Source organism: Myotis myotis, unplaced genomic scaffold (assembly GCF_014108235.1).
Source record: "Myotis myotis isolate mMyoMyo1 unplaced genomic scaffold, mMyoMyo1.p scaffold_m19_p_12, whole genome shotgun sequence".
NCBI lineage: Eukaryota > Metazoa > Chordata > Mammalia > Chiroptera > Vespertilionidae > Myotis > Myotis myotis.
Genome location: NW_023416316.1, coordinates 50246730 through 50268755, shown reverse-complemented (window position 1 = coordinate 50268755; position 22026 = coordinate 50246730). Strand labels below are relative to the sequence as shown.

The following is a 22026-nucleotide window of genomic DNA, read 5'->3' as shown; positions in this document are numbered from 1 at the left end:
CACATGTATTTTACAATATGCATCATGTTTCTGGATGGCCTGTAGGCACCATATTTAGGTAGGGGGATGTATTCACCAATCTAAAGTTTGAAGATGATGAAGATTTGCACTATGAAAAGTTTTGACTCTAGTTACAATTGCTGTGGGAGGATTTTCTAAAAGCATAGCTTTTTTTTTTTTAATATATTTTTATTGATTTTTTACAGAGAGGAAGGGAGAGAGATAGAGAGTTAGAAACATCGATGAGAGAGAAACATCGATCAGCTGCCTCCTGCACATCTCCTACTGGGGATATGTCCGCAACCCAGGTACATGCCCTTGACCGGAATCGAACCTGGGACCTTTCAGTCCGCAGGCCGACGCTCTATCCACTGAGCCAAACCGGTTTCGGCAAAGCATAGCTTTTAAAGAATGTTTTACAAGGTCATATAACAACACCTATAAATCTATGATTAAAAAATATTAAAGAAACAGTCTATTCAGTTTGCAATGAAAACATCATTGGGCATACCAAAAATGGTAGAGAAATTCCTAAATAGATGGCATGTGAATTTGGGACTTGATCCCCCACCAAATAATAGTTAGGTCTCTCTCCCTCCACACCCCCTCAATACATACTATGTCCTTTCATATCTGCTGCCAGCCCCATCTCCTGCTAGCTCCCAAGGCTTGCTACTAACGTTTATACATGGCTACTCCCCTACCTTGGAGTATAAAAATCCGTGTTTCAGAAGACCTCTGTGATGAGACCTGAATGGAGCAGAGAATTTTGTTTGATGTTATTATTCATCATTTCTTTTTGTTTTAGTTGTGTCGGACATTAAGACGGCAATCCATATCTAGAAAGTTTGGCATTGATAAGGTGACTACATCTCATTTGCAAGTAGACCTTTAAAGACTTTAAACTCATTCAAAAAAATATTTATACTGTGCATTTTGTTTGAGTATTTTATAGAAGTATAATAGAAATGACAGTATTTTACAAAGCCTTTGTCCTGAGGCCTCAAATAGATTTTCTGAAAGAGTGACAATGGGAAAAATATTTTTTCCACTGTTAGACTGATACATCTTGGTATGGGAAATGCATAGTGCTTTGATTGCTGCAGGACATTTTTGTACTTATTATCAAATCACTTTATAATGCCAACTGCTTTTGAAAAATATGGTGTGTCTTCACTGCTTTCAGTATGGCCGTGTTGCCCTCAGCAACTTTATAACAAAGTGCACCCAGGTTGGCATCATTCCACTGGATAACTGTCCTGTATAACTGGGAATTCACCATCTCACACATTCCTACCTGCTCGCAATTACTTAACCTGTGTCCTTGCTAACATTTAAATAAAAAATAAATTCATGAGCGAGAACTCGTAGTGATATACAAAATAATTGTGTCTTAAGGTTGTATAAATACGTGTTTGCATGTTACTAGTTTAATTACTAACATGTGAGCATTTAAAAAAACATCTATTTCTAGTTAATCATTTCTACTTCCAAGCACACCTATAAACTCTTTGACTTAAGATACCCAAGTACATAATAATGGTTATCGAGTTAAAGATTGACCCTTTGGAGAATTTCTGACTCATGAGATAAACTTTCATTTGTGAATTATTTATCCATCTAGGACAATGTTTCTCACAAACATTTCTTCTTTGAGCTCCTCTTATCCTTCCTCTCTACGCCCAAATCTTAAGGCTTTCTTCCTCCTTCATTTGTGACAATCCTTATATGGTTTCTTTGCTAGTTAACAGAGAGAACTTTTTTTGTTGTTTGTTTCTCATTTTAGAATTAATCATGACTTCACCGAAGCTAGCTATTTCTACTGTATAGTAGAAGTGAGAGATGATAGAAGCAGAATGCTAGGAAGAAAGAAAGTTGGTCTGGGTTCTAAACCCTCTACTGAGATGAAACAGATGTGTATCCTGAGGTTATTCATTCCATATGTCCGTCCACTTCATTCATTGTCTGCTAAATGGCGGGGGCGGGGAGGGGGGCTGCCCAAGATGATCTGTCATTTTTTCTGACTTTTATCAATCAATGGTTTAGTTTAAGGACAAGGGTAGATGTGAAGACGATCCTAACAATAAAGACGAGCGGATATAACTCAATAAAATGAACGTGCAGGGTGAGAGAGGAGCAGAGTGTATGTTGAATATCTGTGCTTCCTTCCTTTAGGTCATGTCTCTATTTGGTTTATTTGTGTTTTTTAATGTTCCTATTATGACTGTTGTTCATAGATTTTCAGAGAGATATAGCGTTAGTCATGAAATCAATACTGGGAAAATGAAGAGACTCTTCTTTAATTCCACATCCCCCAGTTGTTCATGGCAGCTTCTCACCATTTCACGTTCTGTCTCTGTTGCTGGCAGTGGTTTGAAAGAACATTCCTTGGAACTGAATATTCCTATCCTGGGACTGTTGGTTTGGAGAGGAGCTAAGCTCCCACCATGGGAGATGGGAACCACATCTATTCATCTAGTCACTGGCAGGCATTAGCGCAGTGTGTGCCCCACTTAACAGATTCATTTTTTTTTGAATTGGTCACAATATTTATGTCTCCTAAGCCTGTGAACTGAACTTCCCTAAAGGCATGCCAGCTTCAGTTCTAGCTGAGGACAAAAAGGGAAATTTGGGTGTCATCCATAGTGTTTTGACTTCCATGCCCAGAAATTCAAACGTTTCAAGTTCATGTACTAAAACTACACTTGAAACACCTAAAATTGACGGGTTTAGGAAGCAGTGAACTAAAAACAGGCCTTGAAAATTCCTTTTCTTCATTTTGAACTTTTTCTCGACATTAATGAACTGTTCTAAGACAGTGCTTCCCAACCTTGGCACGGTGGCCATTTTTGTCATGATAAGTCTTTGGCATGAGGGCTGTCCTGTGTACGGTAGCATGTTTGGCAGCATCCTGGCCTCTACCTTTTAAGTTGCCATTAGACTTTCCCTTATGTTGTGACAACAAAAATATGTCTTCAGACATTGCCAGGTGTTACCAGGGGAAGGGGAAATCATTGTTGGTGGAGAGCCACCGGTCCGGAGCTTTGATCGCTCTGAGGAGGGAGTTATAGATAAACCACCTGTGAGTAGAGCTCTAGTAATGAAATATTTGAAATGATTAAAAGGCTCCTTATTTTGTTTTTAAAATAATCTTAAGGAAAAGAAATAATCCTTGATAAAAGGAGTGGTAAATTTTCCACTGAAGGATTTTTAAAATTTACGTTTCATAGAAAATAAGTAGAATATGTCAGGTATTGCTAGGTTCTGCTATATATTGACGGAAATAAAGCAAATAAAATGGACGTAATTATCATTGAAACCATATTGCCCATTATATGTTTTAAAAGCTAAATGTATTTCAAACAAAAAACCTCCGTTTGCATGCATTAAAAAGAGACATCCTTTTGATTTTAAATAATAAAAAGAAAATTGTGTATAGTGAGTTAGGAATGATGGTTTCCTATCCATTTAGAAATGCCCAAAGATTAAAATACTAAAATCTTTGTTCTGTTGTTTGCGTAGGAAGTGACTGGATTGCATAGGTGTCTTTACTTTATGAGGTTGATCAATTTCTCACTTAGACTTGCATTTATTTTAAACGTTTTCATTGCAAGTTTCCACTAGTGTCACATAAAACTAGATTGAAGTTATTACATGTAGTAATCGTTTAAAGAAATTAGATGCTTTTTCTAAAGCTATTCTACTTTTCAAATCAGAATTATAGTTCTGTTTTTAGGGGAAAATAGGGACGTAGGGAGATGAGTATTTTTTTTCTTCTCCTTTCTATCTGTTCGTTTCTCATGGCATACCTCATTTTTACTTCCTGAAGGAGAAAGAAACAATCAAAGTTAATAATGTCATTTGCCATTTCTGAAAGTAGCTAATACCTCAAATGTAAAGTTATTTGAAATTTTATAGAGATGCTGTTGATAGTCACTTGGAAAGTGAATCATATTATACAAAGCTCAGACTATTTATTGGCTTTTCTCTGTGTATACTAGAACTAAACGTATAAAGAGTCTTTTATGGTAGCCATACTGATAGGTATTGTTTTCCTCTTCAGCTATTCTTATAATTCAGTTGATTTTTCCAAAGAATTATTATGTGCTTGCTTATAGTCACCTGCTATCTTCACTTTAAGTTATAGCCTAAGCCAAAAATGAGAGGATTGAATTATTACTTTGTATTTATATATAATATCATAAACTCCCTCTTGGTGATTTTTTTTTACAATTTATTGTGATGAAAACATGTTTAGGGCAAAATAGAGAAAATGTAGAGTTTCTGACATGATGTGCTATTATGTGGAAGAGTATTAAAAATGTGAGGAGTTTTGAGCTTCTTACATAAATATAATTCCTTATATACTTTAGTTTTAAACATTTTCTGTAGAGGTGCATTGGCCATGCAGTTATTTTTTTCCGTGTTTTATTTAATTTAATAACCTTGCTCTCTTGCTCTTTTCCTCAACAATGTTTAATATAATTAAACTGAGGCCTTTGGCGCCGTTTGTTTTAAAATATCCTTTTCATATCCCCCACTGATATTAATTGAATGTGACCATTCATAAACATGACACACGTTACTTCACATGGCTGTGCAGAAGTAGCTTATCGCTCGCATCTATGGAATGTGACACCCCTTTGACGTCAAAACTACCCATCTCCATGGCATCCCACATGGGGACTTTCAGTAGTGAGAAACAGACCTCCTCTAGCTCTGATAGGAAACACCAATTTTTTTCTTTTAATTACAGTATTTCCATTTGGACATTTTCCAGTTTTACACTTGCCAGTTATTGATCTTCCCTTTGCATCCTATGAAACAGTTTCTAAAAATGAGACAGTCATTTTTGGATGGGTAGGGGACAGGGATGGGGAAATGAGTGACCCTAATGTGGAGTGAGTTTCCTCACAGCACACAGCGAATCTTCAAAGTCTGATCACTACGAGGAAACCAAGGACTACAAAGACTCAGGATTTCCACCTCATTGTTTTAGTCCCTACCCTAGAAAACCTAAACTTTTTTTTTTTAAATAGGGGTGCTGTTCAAAGTTGTTGAAACATGTGGCAATAGTTTGCGCTGTCCAGAAGGGCAACCACTGGCCAAGCATGGCTGTTTCAACTTATATTTAAATCCTAGAAATTGTTTACTTCCCCATCCACATCCCCCCTTCCCCGCCCCATCTTTAACATAGCGATTACTAGTCAATATGGATAAAGAACATTTCCAGTCGGTAGGAGGTTACATTGGATAAGGCTGAGGATTCTTGCCTAGACCAGGATGAAATATTTAGAAATTATCTTCTCTTGGAAAAGCCTCATGAACAAGTGAAATGTTGAAAGTTTTTGTTTTCTCCTTTCTTTCTGAGTCCTTTAGCTATTACTGGGCATTGAGGGAACAGGGAACTCATAGGGCATCCTCGGAAGCCTCCACCAGGCTTGCTGTAAACTCCAGGCCCCTCCACCCCGCAGCCTCAGCCACAGCAGCCCTGCTTTTGTCTGCTTCCCAACTTGAGTTTCCTGCTAGAATCGACTCTGTACAAATGGGTGTTTCTCTTAAATGATCGGAAGTCTGTTCTTTTTTATTTATAGAGGCATGATTGGTTTGGGAGGTTGGTAAGAAGAAGTCACAGTATTTGGGGAATTCTTATAACACCATCTCCCCCCCTTCTGCCTCCCCCCAAACTTAATATATATGTGCTCAGGTTAAGTATTATTGCGATATTATTGCTTCTCATATGTCTGGCATACAGAGTATGGGGTTGTTATATGGCATACAGAAGGAATATGTTTAAAGATAAACCATGACATCAGATTTTTTAGTGACCCCAGTAACTGGTTGGGGCTTTTCCTTTTATATATTCTTATGGAGATTTTTCAACAAATGATTAATTTTCTCCTTTCTCTCCCTTTTTTCAAAAGAATGATTTGATTCCTTAGCTTCCTCCTAGGGTGACCAGTAGAGTTGTTTAAAATTATTTTTGAAGAGATGAACTCAAGGATTTAATAGCTGTGTTTCAGTTCATTGCAGTAATTATCTTTTCTGCCACTCAGTTTTCTACCTTGAGGAGCCTCGTCACCTCTGCTGTTTTTCATATAACCTTGCAGAACCTGAAAGCTTTCTTGCTTCCTGGTTCAACGAGATGCTCCACTGTCATTTTGCCATTTCCTACATAAAACTTACAATTTCTCATTTTTCTGAGGGACTCAGGTTATTTCTGAAAGAAGAAAAGCTCCATTTTGCCTTTTTTCCTCCTATTTTAACACAATCTACAGAAACACACGCCAACAGTAAAGAAAGCTGAAGAAACCCTGCAGCATATATATTAGTTTGAATATGAACATAGTCATTATGGGAAAGGGTACAGTGTTCACTGGAAGAGAAAGAGTTGGGTAGGTGTCAGCTCAGGTGATCATTTGAAGTACTGATGTGATCAGGCTTTTAGGCAAGTATAGTTTTGTTGTTCCATTTCAAATTATACTGTGTATACCGGCCCTCTGAACTGTTAGCTTCTCTAATGCTACATGTACATAAATACAGAAGAAGATATGAGGCTCATTAGGAAGCAACAAGCCCTGGCTGGTTTGGCTCAGTGGTTAAAGCATTGGCCCACAGACTAAAGGGTCGTGGGTTTGATTCCTCCGGTCAAGGGTGCTTCCCTCGGTTGTAGGCTCTATCCCTGGCCTGGATCAGGGCGCGAGCAAGAGGCAACCAATCCATGTATCTCACATTGATGTTTCCCTCTCTCTGTCTCTCTCCGTCCCTTCCAGTCTCTAAAAAATATAGGAAAAAATATCCTTGGGTGAGGATTAACAGCAGCAACCAAAAGAAATCAACAGTTATTGTTTAAGATCTTTGTACTCTGAGCAATGAGAAACCAGAGAGTTTTAAATATTTTACAATTTATTTTAAGCTCATCTAAATGATTCATTTTTATCTGCATGCCCCAGTTAGTGAAAGACACAAAGGCCAAGGCATATAAAAATCAAAAGAGTGGGCCTCTGCTGAGGGCGGCGGGACAAAGGCAAAGTGATCTGTGATGTCAGTGAAACCATGGTACCTTTAAAATCTAACCCCCTCTTTCCATGGCAGAGTGCTGGGCCATCTTTGCTGGCTGATGGGAACGACTTGTATATTCATTTATCCTCATTATTTTTACTGTAAATCATTTCTTAAAAATCCACTTCACGTTTATGCTCTAAAATTTAAATATCACCTTACTGATATGCATTGCAGCATTCCCCTTTTGGCAATGTACCTATGTAATAAACAATGTACAGATTGGAGTCTGGCTGGAATGAACGTCTGGAATAGGTTTTATCTTCACACCTCTTCTTTCCTTTGGCCTTATATCTTGCCTGGGCATTGCCCATCTATAGTAATAAAAGCTTAATATGCTAATTAGACTGGACATCCTTCTGGACGAAGCTGGGGCTGCAAGGAAAGCCTGGTCCCGGGTGCCTGCCGTTTGCCTGAGGGAAACCCTGTCCCGGGTGGCAGAGGGAAGCCGGTGCTGGCAGCAGGGGGAAGGAAGGCCTGCTCTGTTTGTGTGTGTGCTCATGTCTTAGATCCTATCACTGTTCCAAGACCGAGGTAACATTTGTAGGTTCATTTGGAAGAATTTGGTCTCCGTATGCCCCTTCAGTCGAGTTGGGGGAGAAGCCACTCCATCTCTGTGATCGCAGCGAGTCATTATGGAGCAGTTGGCGCTGATACGCTTGCACAGACACAAATTGAGTCCGACAGGACTGATGTCGCCTGGACTTCGCTGTCCTTAGAAATGCAGGCGTGAGGATGGGAGTGGTGAAGGGGGGAGGGGAGGCGGGAAGCTGCTTCCTCTCGCACCTATCCTATGAAGTTTTGAGATTTTAACATTTGATAGCTGTGAACGGTTTGATGTGCTGTTTTCCAGATAAGATTGATAACAGTAGCTGACTTGGAGCAGCTGGCTAGCTCTTGGTTTCAAGGAGATGTGTTTCAGTGTACAACATGCTTCTTCATGTCACCCACAAATTGACAGAAAGAAAAGAAAAAGACTACTTAGTGGAATTATAATTAGAATGATTTCCCCCCTTCCTTTTAGTTTTATCTTTCCTGCATTCACACCACTCACACATAGTAATGGAAATGATAATATCTCAAAGAGTTTTCATGTTCAAGCTCAGTTTCAGAAAAGACCCACTATAGGATCTACATTACAGTACGTCTTAAAAAAGACAAGTTATTTTAGTGGATTTGGTTATTTCTAGCTGTAGTATTTTCTGTCAAAAATTTTGTATGTGTTTGAAATATTTCAATATACAAAACTTAAAGATACACTGTTTCATTTTGGAATAGAATTCTGATTGTCATTCTCAAGTGCTCCTCACAACGATAGCGGAAACACAGCATTCAATATTCTCTCTCTCATGAGCCTACTCTATAAGACCCCCTGCAAGATTTATGGAAGGTTCTATAGGAACAATTATTTATTACCTGTAGAGTCATACTTCACCTTGTTGCTTGAAGCCAGTTCCCGCTTCCCTTTTCTTCCATTCCCACCAGGACAGCCATCGCTCTTATGGTCTGTGTTACTTCTCACCTGGGACTCCTGCTACGGCCTAATAGCATTCTCTAAATCATCCCACGCTCAGCTGTCAGTTAATCTTCCCTAGGCCTAGCTGCATGTTGTTCCTTGGCTCCAACACATTAAATAGCTCTCTTTGTGGTTTGCTGAATAGAGGCTGGTTGCCTTAGACTGGCATCCCAGGCTATCTGGGACCTTTTTTTTTTTTTTTTTCTTAAGCCTGAACCATTTTCGTTTGCCACCTCTTCTTTTGGTTTCCTAATGGATCCATCATGCCAGCCCACTGTCTCAGTGTGGCCTCTGGACCAGCTACATCAGCATCACCCAGAAACTTGTTAGAAAGGCAAGTTCTTCACAGAATTCCTGAGACCTGAGATGCCTTTCTCTCTTCTCGGTAAAATCCTGCCTACATTCCAAGGTCCAGTTTGAGGCACTGCTTTTTCTAGGATGCCATTCCTGATCCTTTCTTTTCTTGTTGGTAATACTTACCCGAGGTTATTTTTTCCACTGATTTTGAGAGAGAAAGAGAGAGAGAGAGAGAGAGAGAGAGAGAGAGAGAGAGAGAGAGAGAGATTGACTGGTTGCCTCTCACTTGTGCCCCAACCGGGGCCGGGGAATGAACCTACAACCCAGTTACATGCCCTTGATCTGGAATCGACCCTGAAAGCCTTTGGTGCCCAGGCTGACGCTCTACCACTAAGCCACACAGGCCAGGGCCTGATCCTATCTTTGATGGCATTACTTGGTTTTCCTTCCTGGTACTAATCACTTATTCACTTACTTTAGTCATCTGTTGTATCTGTCGTATTCTCCCTACTAAAGTGGAAAGTCACAAGAAGATAGAATTTGACTCATTCAGTACTGTGCCAAGCGGCATCTCTGATGCCTTGCACACAGTAGGCTCTCTAAAAATAGTTTGTGTTTTATTGATTTTACAAAGAAGTTTGAGAAAACGAAGCATTGCCCAGGAGGCATATAAAAGTCCTATTAAATCAGAGTGGCTCGCGCTAACTATTGTTTTGACTTACTGAAGCCAAACTAGACTTGAACGTCGATGTGTCTTCAGGGAAGAAGCCAAATGTGCTAGTGGAGAAAATTCTAACTTCTGCTGTTTAGCTGGAGAAGTTGAATTGGCCCTGTCATTTCACCTGGTGCCAAGAAAGCAGCTCCCACCATTCTGCCAATGATAGACGATTCTCCTGCGCGGCAGAGCCTCCTAAGTCTCTCTCAGAGTGATGCTGGGCTTCCTTCCACCCATGTGTTCACAGGCTGTTTCACAAGAAGTGACAGTTTCTTCTCACAGAGTGTTGCCCCAAAGGTGGCACACGCAGAGAGGGAAACTCAAGGGGAACAAGGGAAGCGAGGGCCGCCCCATTTTACAAACCAAGTTATGTGCCTCCTAGCACAAAGGCATCCTGGTCCCACTTCCTTGTGAATGAGCAGGGGGTTGTGTGTCTCAGTGGAGGCTGGGATGGCACGAGGGGAAGAGAGTGCGGAATCTAAGCTGTCTTTGTGTTTTCTCTCCTCTCGTGTCTCTGTCTGTCCCCTCGCAGGCTCTGAAAGAGTTCCAGCTGGAATTTCAGATCGGACACAGTCGCCAGGGTGTCAGAGGCAGTGAATCCGAGCTGCCAGCGTGTGCTGCTGCCGGGCTACAGGATGGTGCGGGCAGCCAGGCCGCTGCTGCTGCTCCTCGCCTTCTTCCTCCGCGCGGATGCTGAGAGTAAGCCATTCTCCCCTGCACTAGGGGGCTGGACCAGAATGAGTGGTTTTGTTTGCAGTTGGCACCGGGGCTCAGGGCCTCTGAATGGGTTTCCTTTGGAAGTAAATCCTGAGACACTGTGGGATTCTCCTTGGCCACCAGCCAGCCTTTGAAAGCGATTATTGACGTGACTTCCTTACCACTTCCTCTCGCTTTCTTAATGCCTTCTCTTTTTGTGCATCTAACTGCTCCCACTGTTTTGTCTTTTTTTTTTATACTCTTAACCAGTCGGGTGGCAAAGATACTATGAGGCCAATGACATAAGGCAAACTGGGGTTAACCAGTTGGTGTTGCCAATAAGTAAATATTGTTCAGACCCATCAGAAACTTCTTTAGTTTTGTGGATATTTCTATGTTTAGCGAAACACACAGTGTCACAGTGAGCCCAATTAAACCTCCCAGCCCCTTATAGCTGTCATAGCAGCTGTTCCCATGTACTGTTTCCGACAGCTGTCGTCGAGTACAGCATTCAAACAAATCAAGCAGAACTGACAACTTTGTGGCGGGATGAAGGGCGTGGAAGTGTGAGAAGTCTGTGGAGCAGAAACAGCAAAGTTTGGGTTCTTGGACTCAGTTCATGAGACGGAGATTGTTTGTGGTCAATTAGCTTGCCAATTAATGAGAAGATCATATCTCCTTCGTAATTAGGGCATCATTCGGTCTACCTTGTCCGCATCAGTTTCTTTTCCCATCTGTCCTGTGGCCATTTGGAAGCGATAGTACTGGAAACAGACACGTCTGTGGCTTGTACTCACAGCATGTCTGGTTCCTCGGGAGTGGTTTAGCTCATAGGAGAGTTGGCTGTTCTGGTTGGGGGTCCCCTGGTCCTATGAAAATGTGTATCATCTGCAGTCATTAGCTTTTCCCTCCACTGACTATGTTAGTGAGATTAAATTTGATTCATGGTAAAGATGTTTCGGAGACACGGATCCTGTGTCGTGTTGGCCCCTATTAATTGCATTTTGACAAGAATTTCCTCAATAGCAGCCAATTTCTTTGTTGAAATAGGAGCTCCGTTTTCTAAAGAGAGCTTCCCAGGAGTGAAAGAATAATGTTAATAATAGGATACATATGGAACACGCATGCTTTAAACACAACATTCTCTGGTTAATAATGTATATAGTTTCCTAATTAGCACTTGGGAGTGTTGGTTTAGAGTGAAGCCAAGGAATTTTTCATACAATGCCAGCAAATAATTAACTGGGAAAAGACCCAAATGAAAGATGCTCTTGTTATTTTAAAGCCCGTTATGTCAAAACCGATTTTAAAGTTGAAATCTAAATTTAGTTTATTAAAGAAATCAGGCATATGGCTTTATTTTCCTGTTTTGGCTAGAGTGAAAAAATTGAGTTGTTTTATAACTGGTACTTTTTGGCAAAAGCATATGAAGACCTTGGGAACCCACTTTAATATCAGATTGCAGTTAGAGATTTTCTTTGTTATTAGATAGAATTATTTGAGAAGTTATCCTTCCAGATAAGTAAGAATGTTCTTCTACTGAATACCTGTCCTGTTAAATTTTGTGGTGGGAAGTGGCAGGCCTATGCCAAGAGCTTAGGAATACATACAATAATGATTTAAAACATACATTCTAGTATAGGTGATCATCCCCTCCTCCATCTCCTGCCCCTCCCCTGACTTCTCCTTCTCTTTCATCACACTGCCTAAACCGTAGAGTCTTACAAAAGCAGTAACAAGGGCATGGTTAGCAGTTTTTAGTTGAATGAGGATATGTATCATGTTATATATGCATGTGATACCAGCTTTCATAACATCAAAATGTAACCTGGGAAATGATCCATTCTCTCTCACTCTTGCTATTGCAACTGAAGTCTGGGGACAGGGGTCTTAAGACCTTCGCTAATTCATTTTGTTTAGTTTGCCCTTGTCCTTTCAGCCTTGATTTAGTATATGTTCCCTTTATCGGATTCATTTGGCGTTGTTGAATAGAGTGTTTAAATGAGTCTGAGGTTCCTGGTGAGGAACCTCAGAAATGAGCCATTTTTTCTTTTGTACATTTTAAAAGGAGAAAGAACATCATTTAGCAATCCACTGGAGGATAGTCATGGTACATGAAAGCACATGGTAGAGTTGGAGATCATTTAAGGCACTAAAAATGTTTAAAGAACAATTGATAAAATGGGATTTAGATTGTAACCCATTAAAGTGTTCCATTACCTTCTCTTACAACACTAAAAAGAATCAAGATATAGGTAGCACTGACGAAAAATTTATTTTCTTCACCATCATAAAGATAATATTTCTCAGGCTTCTGTTACCTGTGTCGCCAGTTTATTTCTCAGTGTCTTCAGTAGCACATTTAGCCATATTTGTTTTTCCTTTTTACTTGTTTTGTATTTTCACAGGTGATTGGGAGCTACATTTCACATTTTAATAGTAGTTTGTCAGAGCAATTTGAGAACTATTAAGTAATTTTTTCCCCCTTTTGAAGAAGCAGACTATATAGCATTAGGGAATGGAAGGAAGCCCCTCTAGTTTACAGTGTTAATTTAATGTGTTCAATGTACTGCCTTTTGAAATGATTAACTCCAAAGAGCCAGTGAGTCAGGATTGTAATCTGCTCTGTGGAAAGCCATGGGAAAGTGTTAGGTGTGATGTTGCATTAAGTAGGAGAGTAACTTAGAAGCCTTGGTTCAAACCCAGGTGGAAAAATTGTGGTAATATCCCTTAAGCAGAAAATTACAGTCTTTGCCATTGCCAATTTAAAATGGCCTGCAGGTCCCCACTAGTAAGTCTGGATGTGTGTATGGATCTCATTTCTTTGCATTCCTCTGCCTTGAAGGCTTGGGATGATTTTGCTTGTTGCTTGAATGCATGTACACACGGTAGAGCTACAGTCTAGAGCAGGGGTGGGCAAACTTTTTGACTCGAGGGCCACAATGGGTTCTTAAACTGGACCGGAGGGCCGGAACAAAAGCATGGATGGAGTGTTTGTGTGAACTAATATAAATTCAAAGTAAACATCATTACATAAAAGGGTACTGTCTTTTTTTTTTTAGTTTTATTCATTTCAAACGGGCCAGATCCGGCCCGCGGGCCGTAGTTTGCCCACGGCTGGTCTAGAGAAAGCTAAGTGTGACTTCTGTTTGAGCACTAGCAGCAGCTCTTCCTTGTGCCAGGCCAAACAGTGTTCTAGTTTAGATCATGGACTTATTGAGGTCAATTCAATGATAATGGGCATGCAAATTCAAGATGAATTTAGATTATATAATACTAGAGGCCCTGTGCACGACATTCGTGGGGTGGGGGTTGGGGGTCCCTCAGCCTGGCCTGCTCCCTCTCACAGTCCAGGGCCCCTCGGGGAATGTCCTACTGCTGGCCAATTTTAACTCGATGCAAGCCAGGCAGCTACTGTTAGCACCCTTTTTCATCAGACTGGTTTCACATCAGTGAACTCACTTACCACTTACTGTTACATTCTAGACCTGAGTTGATACTTTGGCCACTACAATTGGACCTGCATGTTTACTGGATCATCATTAGAAACATAACTCTTGATAGTTTAATTCCTCAAATGGTCTCATTCATCCATTTTCTACTGACTTTTGTCATTTTAAAAAAAATCTCTAATGGTGAACATGCCTTCATTTTCCTTCCTTAGTGTTAAGGAACCTTCCTCTGATCCCTATGAACTCATTGCATTTCCATCCTGTGTGAAAGGAATTCGTTTCCCCCCATATGTTGTTATATCACTATATCCAGGGAATGTGTTTATTTCTTTGGCATTGGAGAGTAGACTGATGTCTATGCTGTAAGATAATCATTTTCCCTTTATCTGTTTCCTAATGAGCTGCATAGGTTCAGCATTAAGAATGTGACCTGTGAATTCAAACTAGTATTAAATTCTGGCTGTCATTTTATAATCTGGAACATGATACATCATGCTCTCTGCCTCAGTTTCCCTATCTTTAAAATGTGGATGATGATGATGTTGGTAATGATGATGGTGACATAGTTAGTAAAAAAGAACTTTAAAGTAGCTAAATTAGCAGCAGCCAGCTGTCTGCAGCAAGGAAAATATTCCAGTTGTTTTATTGATCCCCTAGGCCAGTGGTCGGCAAACTCATTAGTCAACAGAGCCAAATATCAACAGTACAACGATTGAAATTTCTTTTGAGAGCCAAATTTTTTAAACTTAAACTATATAGGTAGGTACATTGTTATTAACTTAATTAGGGTACTTCTAAGGCTTAGGAAGAGCCACACTCAAGGGGCCAAAGAGCCGCATGTGGCTCGCGAACCTCAGTTTGCCGACCACGGCCCTAGGCCCATTGCAGAGTTTTCTATATTAATTACACCCAGTAAAGCTGTATCTACCTAGTAAGGTTAAGAATATGTTTCAGAATCAACAAATGTGTACACTTCAAAGCATTTTGAGTGTAGAGGGATGTGCTTTTTAAAAAAATCTGAAGTGTATTTGGTATCTCTGATCTCTGTTTGTGATGAGACCCTAAGCTTGAAGGATGGAACAGTATCTAAAATATTTGTGAATTACTTATTGTGATTGCTAATAGCCTGGCTGTAACTGATTACTCTTTTGTATGATGCCCATTCCTTTTCCTTCACATTCTTGGTGTTTCATTTTCCTCAGTTACCTATGATTCACAGGACTCATTTCAAACAACCTTCATTTGTTTGGGAGCCTCCTCCTTCCTACACATATTCTCTTGTTTCAGTTAATTCAGAAAACTTCCAAACAGCAGGTGTCTTGACATGCAGAATCAAAGAGATTCTTGTGTGGAAACCAATCCCCTCACCTATAATTTTGTCTTTCCTCTTTTCTTTCTTCAGTTTGCTTTTGCTTCATTTATTCATTCACCAAGCTACTGTGTGTGTGTGCACTTGCATGAAAAGCTTTGTGCAAAATTATATAGATATAAAGGTTTAAAGAAGTGTGGTTTCGTATCAGTTTGTGCTCTGTCTTCAGAATTCATCGTTCAGTTTTCAGAACTCTCCCAAGCAGTGTTTTCAGACTCTCTCTCCAGGCAGGAAGTTGCCCTTAAGAATATAGACTCAGGAGGTGGAGAACAGGTACTCAGATCCTGGCTGTGCTATGCAGTTATTCTGACCATGAGCACGCTGAAACTCTCAAGTGCCTCTCAGCTGCAAAACACAGATTGAAAATAACATGCACTTGATATGGTTATTATAAGGATTACATTTAAAAAGAAACTGCCCGTGAAGCATTTTTCATAATAGGATTAACTATTCACTAAATGTTGGTGGCCATTATGCTTTTTTGCTCATTAGCTTGCACCATTTCCACATTAGAGGCATCCATGTTTAGATCTCTGTTGACAGTTATCATTCCATTAACTTCATAATTTGAGCAGTATCTTTAAAAATGTAAATATATATCTTTATTACATTCGTGCTTTGAAAGGACATTGACTGATTGGCTCATTCATGTGTTTAACAGTCCCTTTCATATATGTTTATTGCACACATATTTTGTGCCACGTTTGGAGTTTACTACTGGGTATAAAATGATGAGGTAAATGTGAACCTGCCCCAAAAAGACTTAAACTCAAGTGGGATAGACATGTATTTGACCTTAATCTCAAAGTCTTGCACTTTCTAACTATGGTACATGTTATGAGGGCAGACAATAGGGAGATAAGTGGCTCATCTTTCAGAAGGGTAATAAAAGGTTTTCCTGAGTGATTTTTTTTTTTTTACTTTGAAATAATTTTAGACTTAAAAGAAGTTTAAAACGTTTATAGGAATTTCTCATGTATCCTTCACCTAGTATTCCCCAATCTACACTAATAAAAGAGAAAGATGCAAATTGACCATACCTTCGTGACACCCACCAGCCAATCAGGAGTGAGTATGCAAATCAACCCACTAAAGATGGCGGATTAATTTGCATACACAGGTGCCTAGTGGCTCGGGGTGGGATGCAGGCGTCGGCACAACCTCAACTGCTCTTGGCCTCTGGGCAGCATGGGAAGGCGGAAAGGCGGCTCTGGGCTGGAGTGAAGGCGTTGCTAGCAGCCAGGGGAAGGAAGGCCCATTCTTGCACGAATCTTCGTGCATTGGGCTTCTAGTAATATAATAATACATAATGACAGTACATTGTCAAAATCATGAAATCAACATTGGTACAGTAGTATTAACTAAACTATAGATTTGACCAGTTTTTACAACTCAAAAGGTATATATGATTCTCTTAAATTGGATCACATGGATGACTCTGCATGAATTTTGAGCTAGTAGAAGTTATCAAGTGAAAGAGCCATTAGAGCCCAAGAAAGAACATACTCATCTACCCAGACAAGCTTAACCCAGGGTGTTCTGGGGACTGAAAGAATGGATGTGCCTGGATCCCAGAGAGTGAGGAGGAGAGAGACTTCAAATCAGACTAGACAGGTAGATAGACAGTCATTTTATACTGCAGTTATTAAATGTGACATTAAAGTATATTAAGTACTTAGATCTTCATAGAACTTGTTCAAGATCTTGGTTTTTTATTGTAAGAACAGCTGCAGGGGTGACAGAAAGAGATTTACATTATAAAGACATCAGTGAGGCTGCAAGTTAGAGAAATTCTTTGGAGCCCTGGCCAGCCAGATTGGCCATGAGATCTGTTAAGATCTGTTGGAAGTTATGGGGAAGAAGGGGGACAAGGAACCAGAGTAGAGGAGGGGAGGGAGACTGGACTGCTTTGACACTTAAAAAATCATTTTAGTTGACTTATGTGAAGGGACATCCCCCTAAAACTTGAGCCACCAAGAGATTACTATAATTTGGAATGAAAGAGAAAACCAAGCCAAAAAGGGACCTCATGCTTATTCAATATTACAGTTCCATACAAGTAATCTGTTGGTTTTGTGTGGGGTTTTTTTGACATGGCATTATGTTTCCCCCCCAAAAATTATACACTGCTCATTCTTACGGTCCCACTTTGTAAGTTAAGGTAATATGATTTAAGCTTACATTTATATTAATATCTGTAAAGAAAATGTGGAGTACAGAATCAGTTCAAAATTATGAGTGAAGTTCAATATCCTACTTTAAAAGATGTCTCAAGTTTCGATCTCTGACAAAAGTTTTAAATTCACTCTACAGTGTGTAATATGTTTTATGATATCGCAACAGTATTGTGACAATTATCATTAAATGTGATATTAAAATATACAAATACTTAAATCTTTATTTTAAAAAAACAACACATAGTACATTACTTTAGAGCAGTGATTCTCAACCTGTGGGTCATGACCCCTTTGGGGGTCGAACGACCCTTTCACGGGGGTCACCTAAATACATCCTGTGTGTCAGATATTTACATTACGATTCATAACAGTAGGAAAATTACAGTTATGAAGTAGCAATGAAAATAATTTTATGGTTGGGGGTCACCACAATATGAGGAACTATATTAAAGGGTCGCGGCATTAGAAAGGTTGAGAACCACTGCTTTAGAGTTAATAATACAGAAAGCATAATAAATCTATAAAAGTAAATACACAGTAGTTCTTTCTTAATTGTTTGCTATTATTAAATGTTTAAGATGCTTATAAAGGAGTAAGAGAAAAATAAATTTGCTTTAATTTTTTATCATTAAAAAGGTCCTTCATATGACACAAAGAAAGCCCTCTAATATCCGTATTTTTACTTTAAAAGTAAATTTAAATCACAACATTTAATTTGAAAGTAATATTTCATTCAGTAAATATTTACTCTGAGCCCCAAATAAGCCAGATCCTGATTCCTGTTATCACAGAATTTACATTCAGTTGAAGTGGGGCTGCTGGTGGAGGGATGAGGGAGGAGAGGTTCAGCAAGACAAGGTTATGAACAAAAGGTAAATGAACAGAGTGACTTTAGATGGTTATAAATGCTGCAAAGATAATAAAACAGAGTGTTGTGCCATGACTGTAAGGGAGGGGACTCAGGGAGGAGACGGGGCACCCCTTCGTTTATATCAAGGAAGGTAATGCTGAGTGGGACAGAACACTTAGGCTGAGTAATGGGAGGGAATCAGCCATGAGAAAGTGGGAGTCAGAGCACCTGGGAAGACAGAATTTCTGGTGCTTTGCAAAGGCCTTACGGGAAGAAGGAGCCTCATATGCTTAAAGGACAAAGTAAGGCCCAGGAGCTTGGAACAAGCAAGTGAGAAGAGACAGGTAGGAGAGCAGGGATGGGACCAGCCAGGCCATGTGACTCTGAGGCCTTGTAAGGAGTTCGGATTGCTGGGCAAATATGTAGCGGAACAGGTATATTCTTGAGACGTCTACTATGAAACTTGAATTGGGCAGTACTCTCCTTTACTGGAACAAAATACATATTTCACAGATAGTGCATTGAAGGGTAGATGCAATCTCCTGAGCAAGTTATAGATTCATTGTCTAAACAGCTTAATTGGAATTTCCCTCGTACCAGCCACGGTAGACTCTGGGCACTAAAGCTTTCCGTTAACAAAAGCAAAAGTGCTTTCAGCTCTTTAGCTCTGGACAGTTTTGTTTTTCTGTTAAAGCCAATGAAAGTTTTATGTTGGAAGCATGTAATTAAGTGTACACTTCCCGTCATCAGTGTCCATGCCTGCTGAGAACTAGAGAGGGTGTATATGAAAAGTAGGGTTTCAGTTGGAGGGGGTTGACCAACTTAGACCTGCAGGAAAGAAGGGAACGTTAGCAGGTCTGCTCTCTATATGCTTCCATTAGCCAAGATTATAGCAGTAGGATCCCTAGGTGATCCCTGGGTTGTATCTCCTCTGTCGATGGCAGCATTAAAGTCTTATCTGGTAAACCTCTTCCATTTTGGGGGAAAATAATCTTTATTGTTTATGTGATTTAACATATTTGGACTTAGTTTTAAGGCCAATGGGGATGTATGGTAATAAGTAAAATATGGATTATTAAACCATAACTTGCATGTGTTTTCTGTAAGATAGTACATGTTAATCAACTAGATTTGGCTTAAATGCTGGCTCTTCTGCTTACCTGCAACAGGTGTCTAATTCTTCTGGCCCTTTGGAGATGCTCTCAGTTCTCACAGGATTCTGTGCTGTTTAAATAAGACCCTGTATGTGTCTAATATGTGGCAGGTACTTAGGGAAGGTTAGTTTTCATCCCATTGTACATACGATAATGCTTGATGTGTGCAGAAATGCGCTGTCTAGAATTTTCACCGATTGAGATGGTTTTCAGATTAAGGAATTAAGCAATGCAGTATGTATCCGAGAGCAGCAACAAATGGAACAAAGTGCCTACAGGATAGACTTGTAATATAACATACGTGCGGTACTCCCTCCTGTGTTTATGGCATCCGTGTAGCCCAGGGTTTCTCAGGTTTTGCACTATTGACATTTGGGGCTGCACAGTTCTCTGTTGTGAGAGTGCTTAGAATGTACAGCAACATTCTTAACTTCTACCCAGAAGCACCTTAGCCCCCAACTGTGACAACGAAAATGTCTTCAGACATTGCTAAATGCCCCCTGGGGGCAAAATCACCTCTGGCTGAGAACCACTAATGGTGTGTAAGCTCGAGCAGAATGTTAGGGCAGAGGTTAGGAGAGGTAGACACTGACCTTTAGCTTCTATGGGGCTTGGAAGGGGGGGATTTTGGCAGAAATACAATAGACCTTTCACGGGTTCTTGAAATCAGCAATGCAAATTGGGAAAGAACCTTCATAGATCTGTTCCATATCTGTAAAACCAGAGACAGGCTGACTCATTTCTTCACGTTGCAGTTTTGTGGTCTGGAGTATGGCATGGTCGGTGTAGGGTTGCAGTGAAGGTGGAATATTAACCAGTGTTCAGTGCTTAGAACTATGCCCCATACATTGTAAGTACTACGTAAATGTTAGCCATTGTTATCTTAACTCTTTATTGTATAGTATATACATTTAATTTGTTAATATATTAGTTTTAATTTATTTTAGCAATAAAATGCGATTTCCCTCATAGTAATGACTGCACTAACACTACTCCCTTGCTTATATAGTGATTTAAACACTTTGTATCTGTAATCTGATTTGTTCCTGTATATTCTAGGAGCGCACATTTTATCATCACCACTTTTCAGGCAAAGGAAACCTATGGTCAAAGCAGATGACCTTCCTGGAGCAAAAAGATGTCTAGGGGATGGAGAAAAACCTAGAACTTAGCTCTCTTGACTCCTGTCCAGGGAGGCGACAAAACAGTTAAAAAAGAGCCGGCATACGATGCACAAAAATGCAGCCAAAACGTGCACAGAGGCCCAGGTGATGCCGCCACCCCAGCAGGCCCTGGGGCGCATCGGCACCATGGCTGTCTAGGAACCTCACTGAGGGTCGGAATGAGGAGTCAGAGTCGTGGAGAAAAGCTTATATCATGCCCACAGTTTCTGTACTGTTTAAGGGGCATTGGATGACTTTTAGAAAGGCTTCTTTCCCATTTCAATTAAAAAAAGAACACACGATTGACTTGGAAAATTTTACACTCTCTCTATCTGCAACCAGTGTTTCATTATAAAATAATTTTCATTTTTTATTAGGCTTCTTTGTTGCTCTTACCGGTCAGTTTGGTTCTAAATTGTCAACAGTAACATCAGGCTTCGGACTTTATCACTGTAATCATGACGCTTATGATGCGGTGGATTGGAATCCATGGCTGAAATATTTTACAGCTTCTCTCAAGGTAAAGTCAGATTCCTGTCCCCTTGAATGTGGCTGGTTCCTTGATGTGCTTTGACCAAAACAATGATTCAGCAGTGATGCTACACCAGCCCAGGGCCTAAAGCTTAGAAGTCTGGGAGCCTCCATTTCCATTCCAGGGCACCTTGAGTCATCTTAGAAGGCTGCCCAGCCAGCCTGCTGGAGGGACCCCATGGCAGAAAGCAATGCCCAGAGAGCCCATATATATTGGAGCCCTGTCAGTTGCAGAAGCAGCTATGTGAGCAAAGCCATCTTGGCTTTCCGGCCTCCTCCCGATGACTACAAGACATGTGAGTGACTCAAGTGAGATGAGAAGAATTGCCCTCCTGAAGCCCGAATGGCAGAATTCTGTGCAGAGAAATCTCTGCCTTAAGCAAGTTTTGAGTTGGTTTGAAGCACAACAACACATAACTAAAGCACATGGTGATTAAAGTCATCGAAATGAAGTGCCTACCAGCTTGAGGAGCAACCTTGGACCTGCAGTTGCTTTGTTCTAACTTCTCCTTGTACTTGTAACAAAGAAGATGTTCTAGGTAATAGCATTTAAAGGCAGTCCACTTCTGAGTAGATAAACACATTGATATACACCAGTTAAAGCCCGACCCGGTGCTAAAATTCTGAAGCCTTGACACATTTGCAATGACCCTTGACCAGAGGTCAGCATGTGTTTTTTTGAAAGGACCACATAGTAAACACTGTAACTTTGTGGGCCTTGTAATCTCTGTCACAACTACTCAACACTACCTTTCTAGCAAGAGAGCAGCCACAGACAATACATAGATATATAGGAGTGGCGATGTTCCAATAAAACTTTATTTACAAACACATGCCGTGAGCCACATTTGGTCTAGGTTCATGGCTGATGACACCTGCCTTTGACCTGACACAAGCTCTCACCAGACAGTAGAAAGTGGAGAGGACATTGTTTTAACCTGGAGAGTAGTTAAGGGAAAAGGAGAAGCCTTTGATTAGCCTCTTTTAACACTTTGCTTTGTTAGGAATGTTTATCGGGAGCAGATTCATTAGCATAAGTAAGTT

General features: G+C 40.2%; 1 protein-coding gene across 25 annotated transcripts in view; it reads left to right on the top strand.

Annotated features, from left to right (window-relative positions):
- PTPRD (protein tyrosine phosphatase receptor type D) overlaps positions 1 to 22026 on the top strand; it is a 1393726-nt gene that overhangs the window by 986240 nt on the left and 385460 nt on the right. For all 25 annotated transcript variants that reach the window (XM_036331134.1, XM_036331158.1, XM_036331156.1 and 22 more), the window contains one exon: positions 10123 to 10289. In XM_036331134.1, coding sequence (XP_036187027.1) covers positions 10226 to 10289 — 64 coding nt within the window. In that variant the 5' untranslated portion in view covers positions 10123 to 10225. The remainder of the gene's footprint in view (positions 1 to 10122; positions 10290 to 22026) is intronic.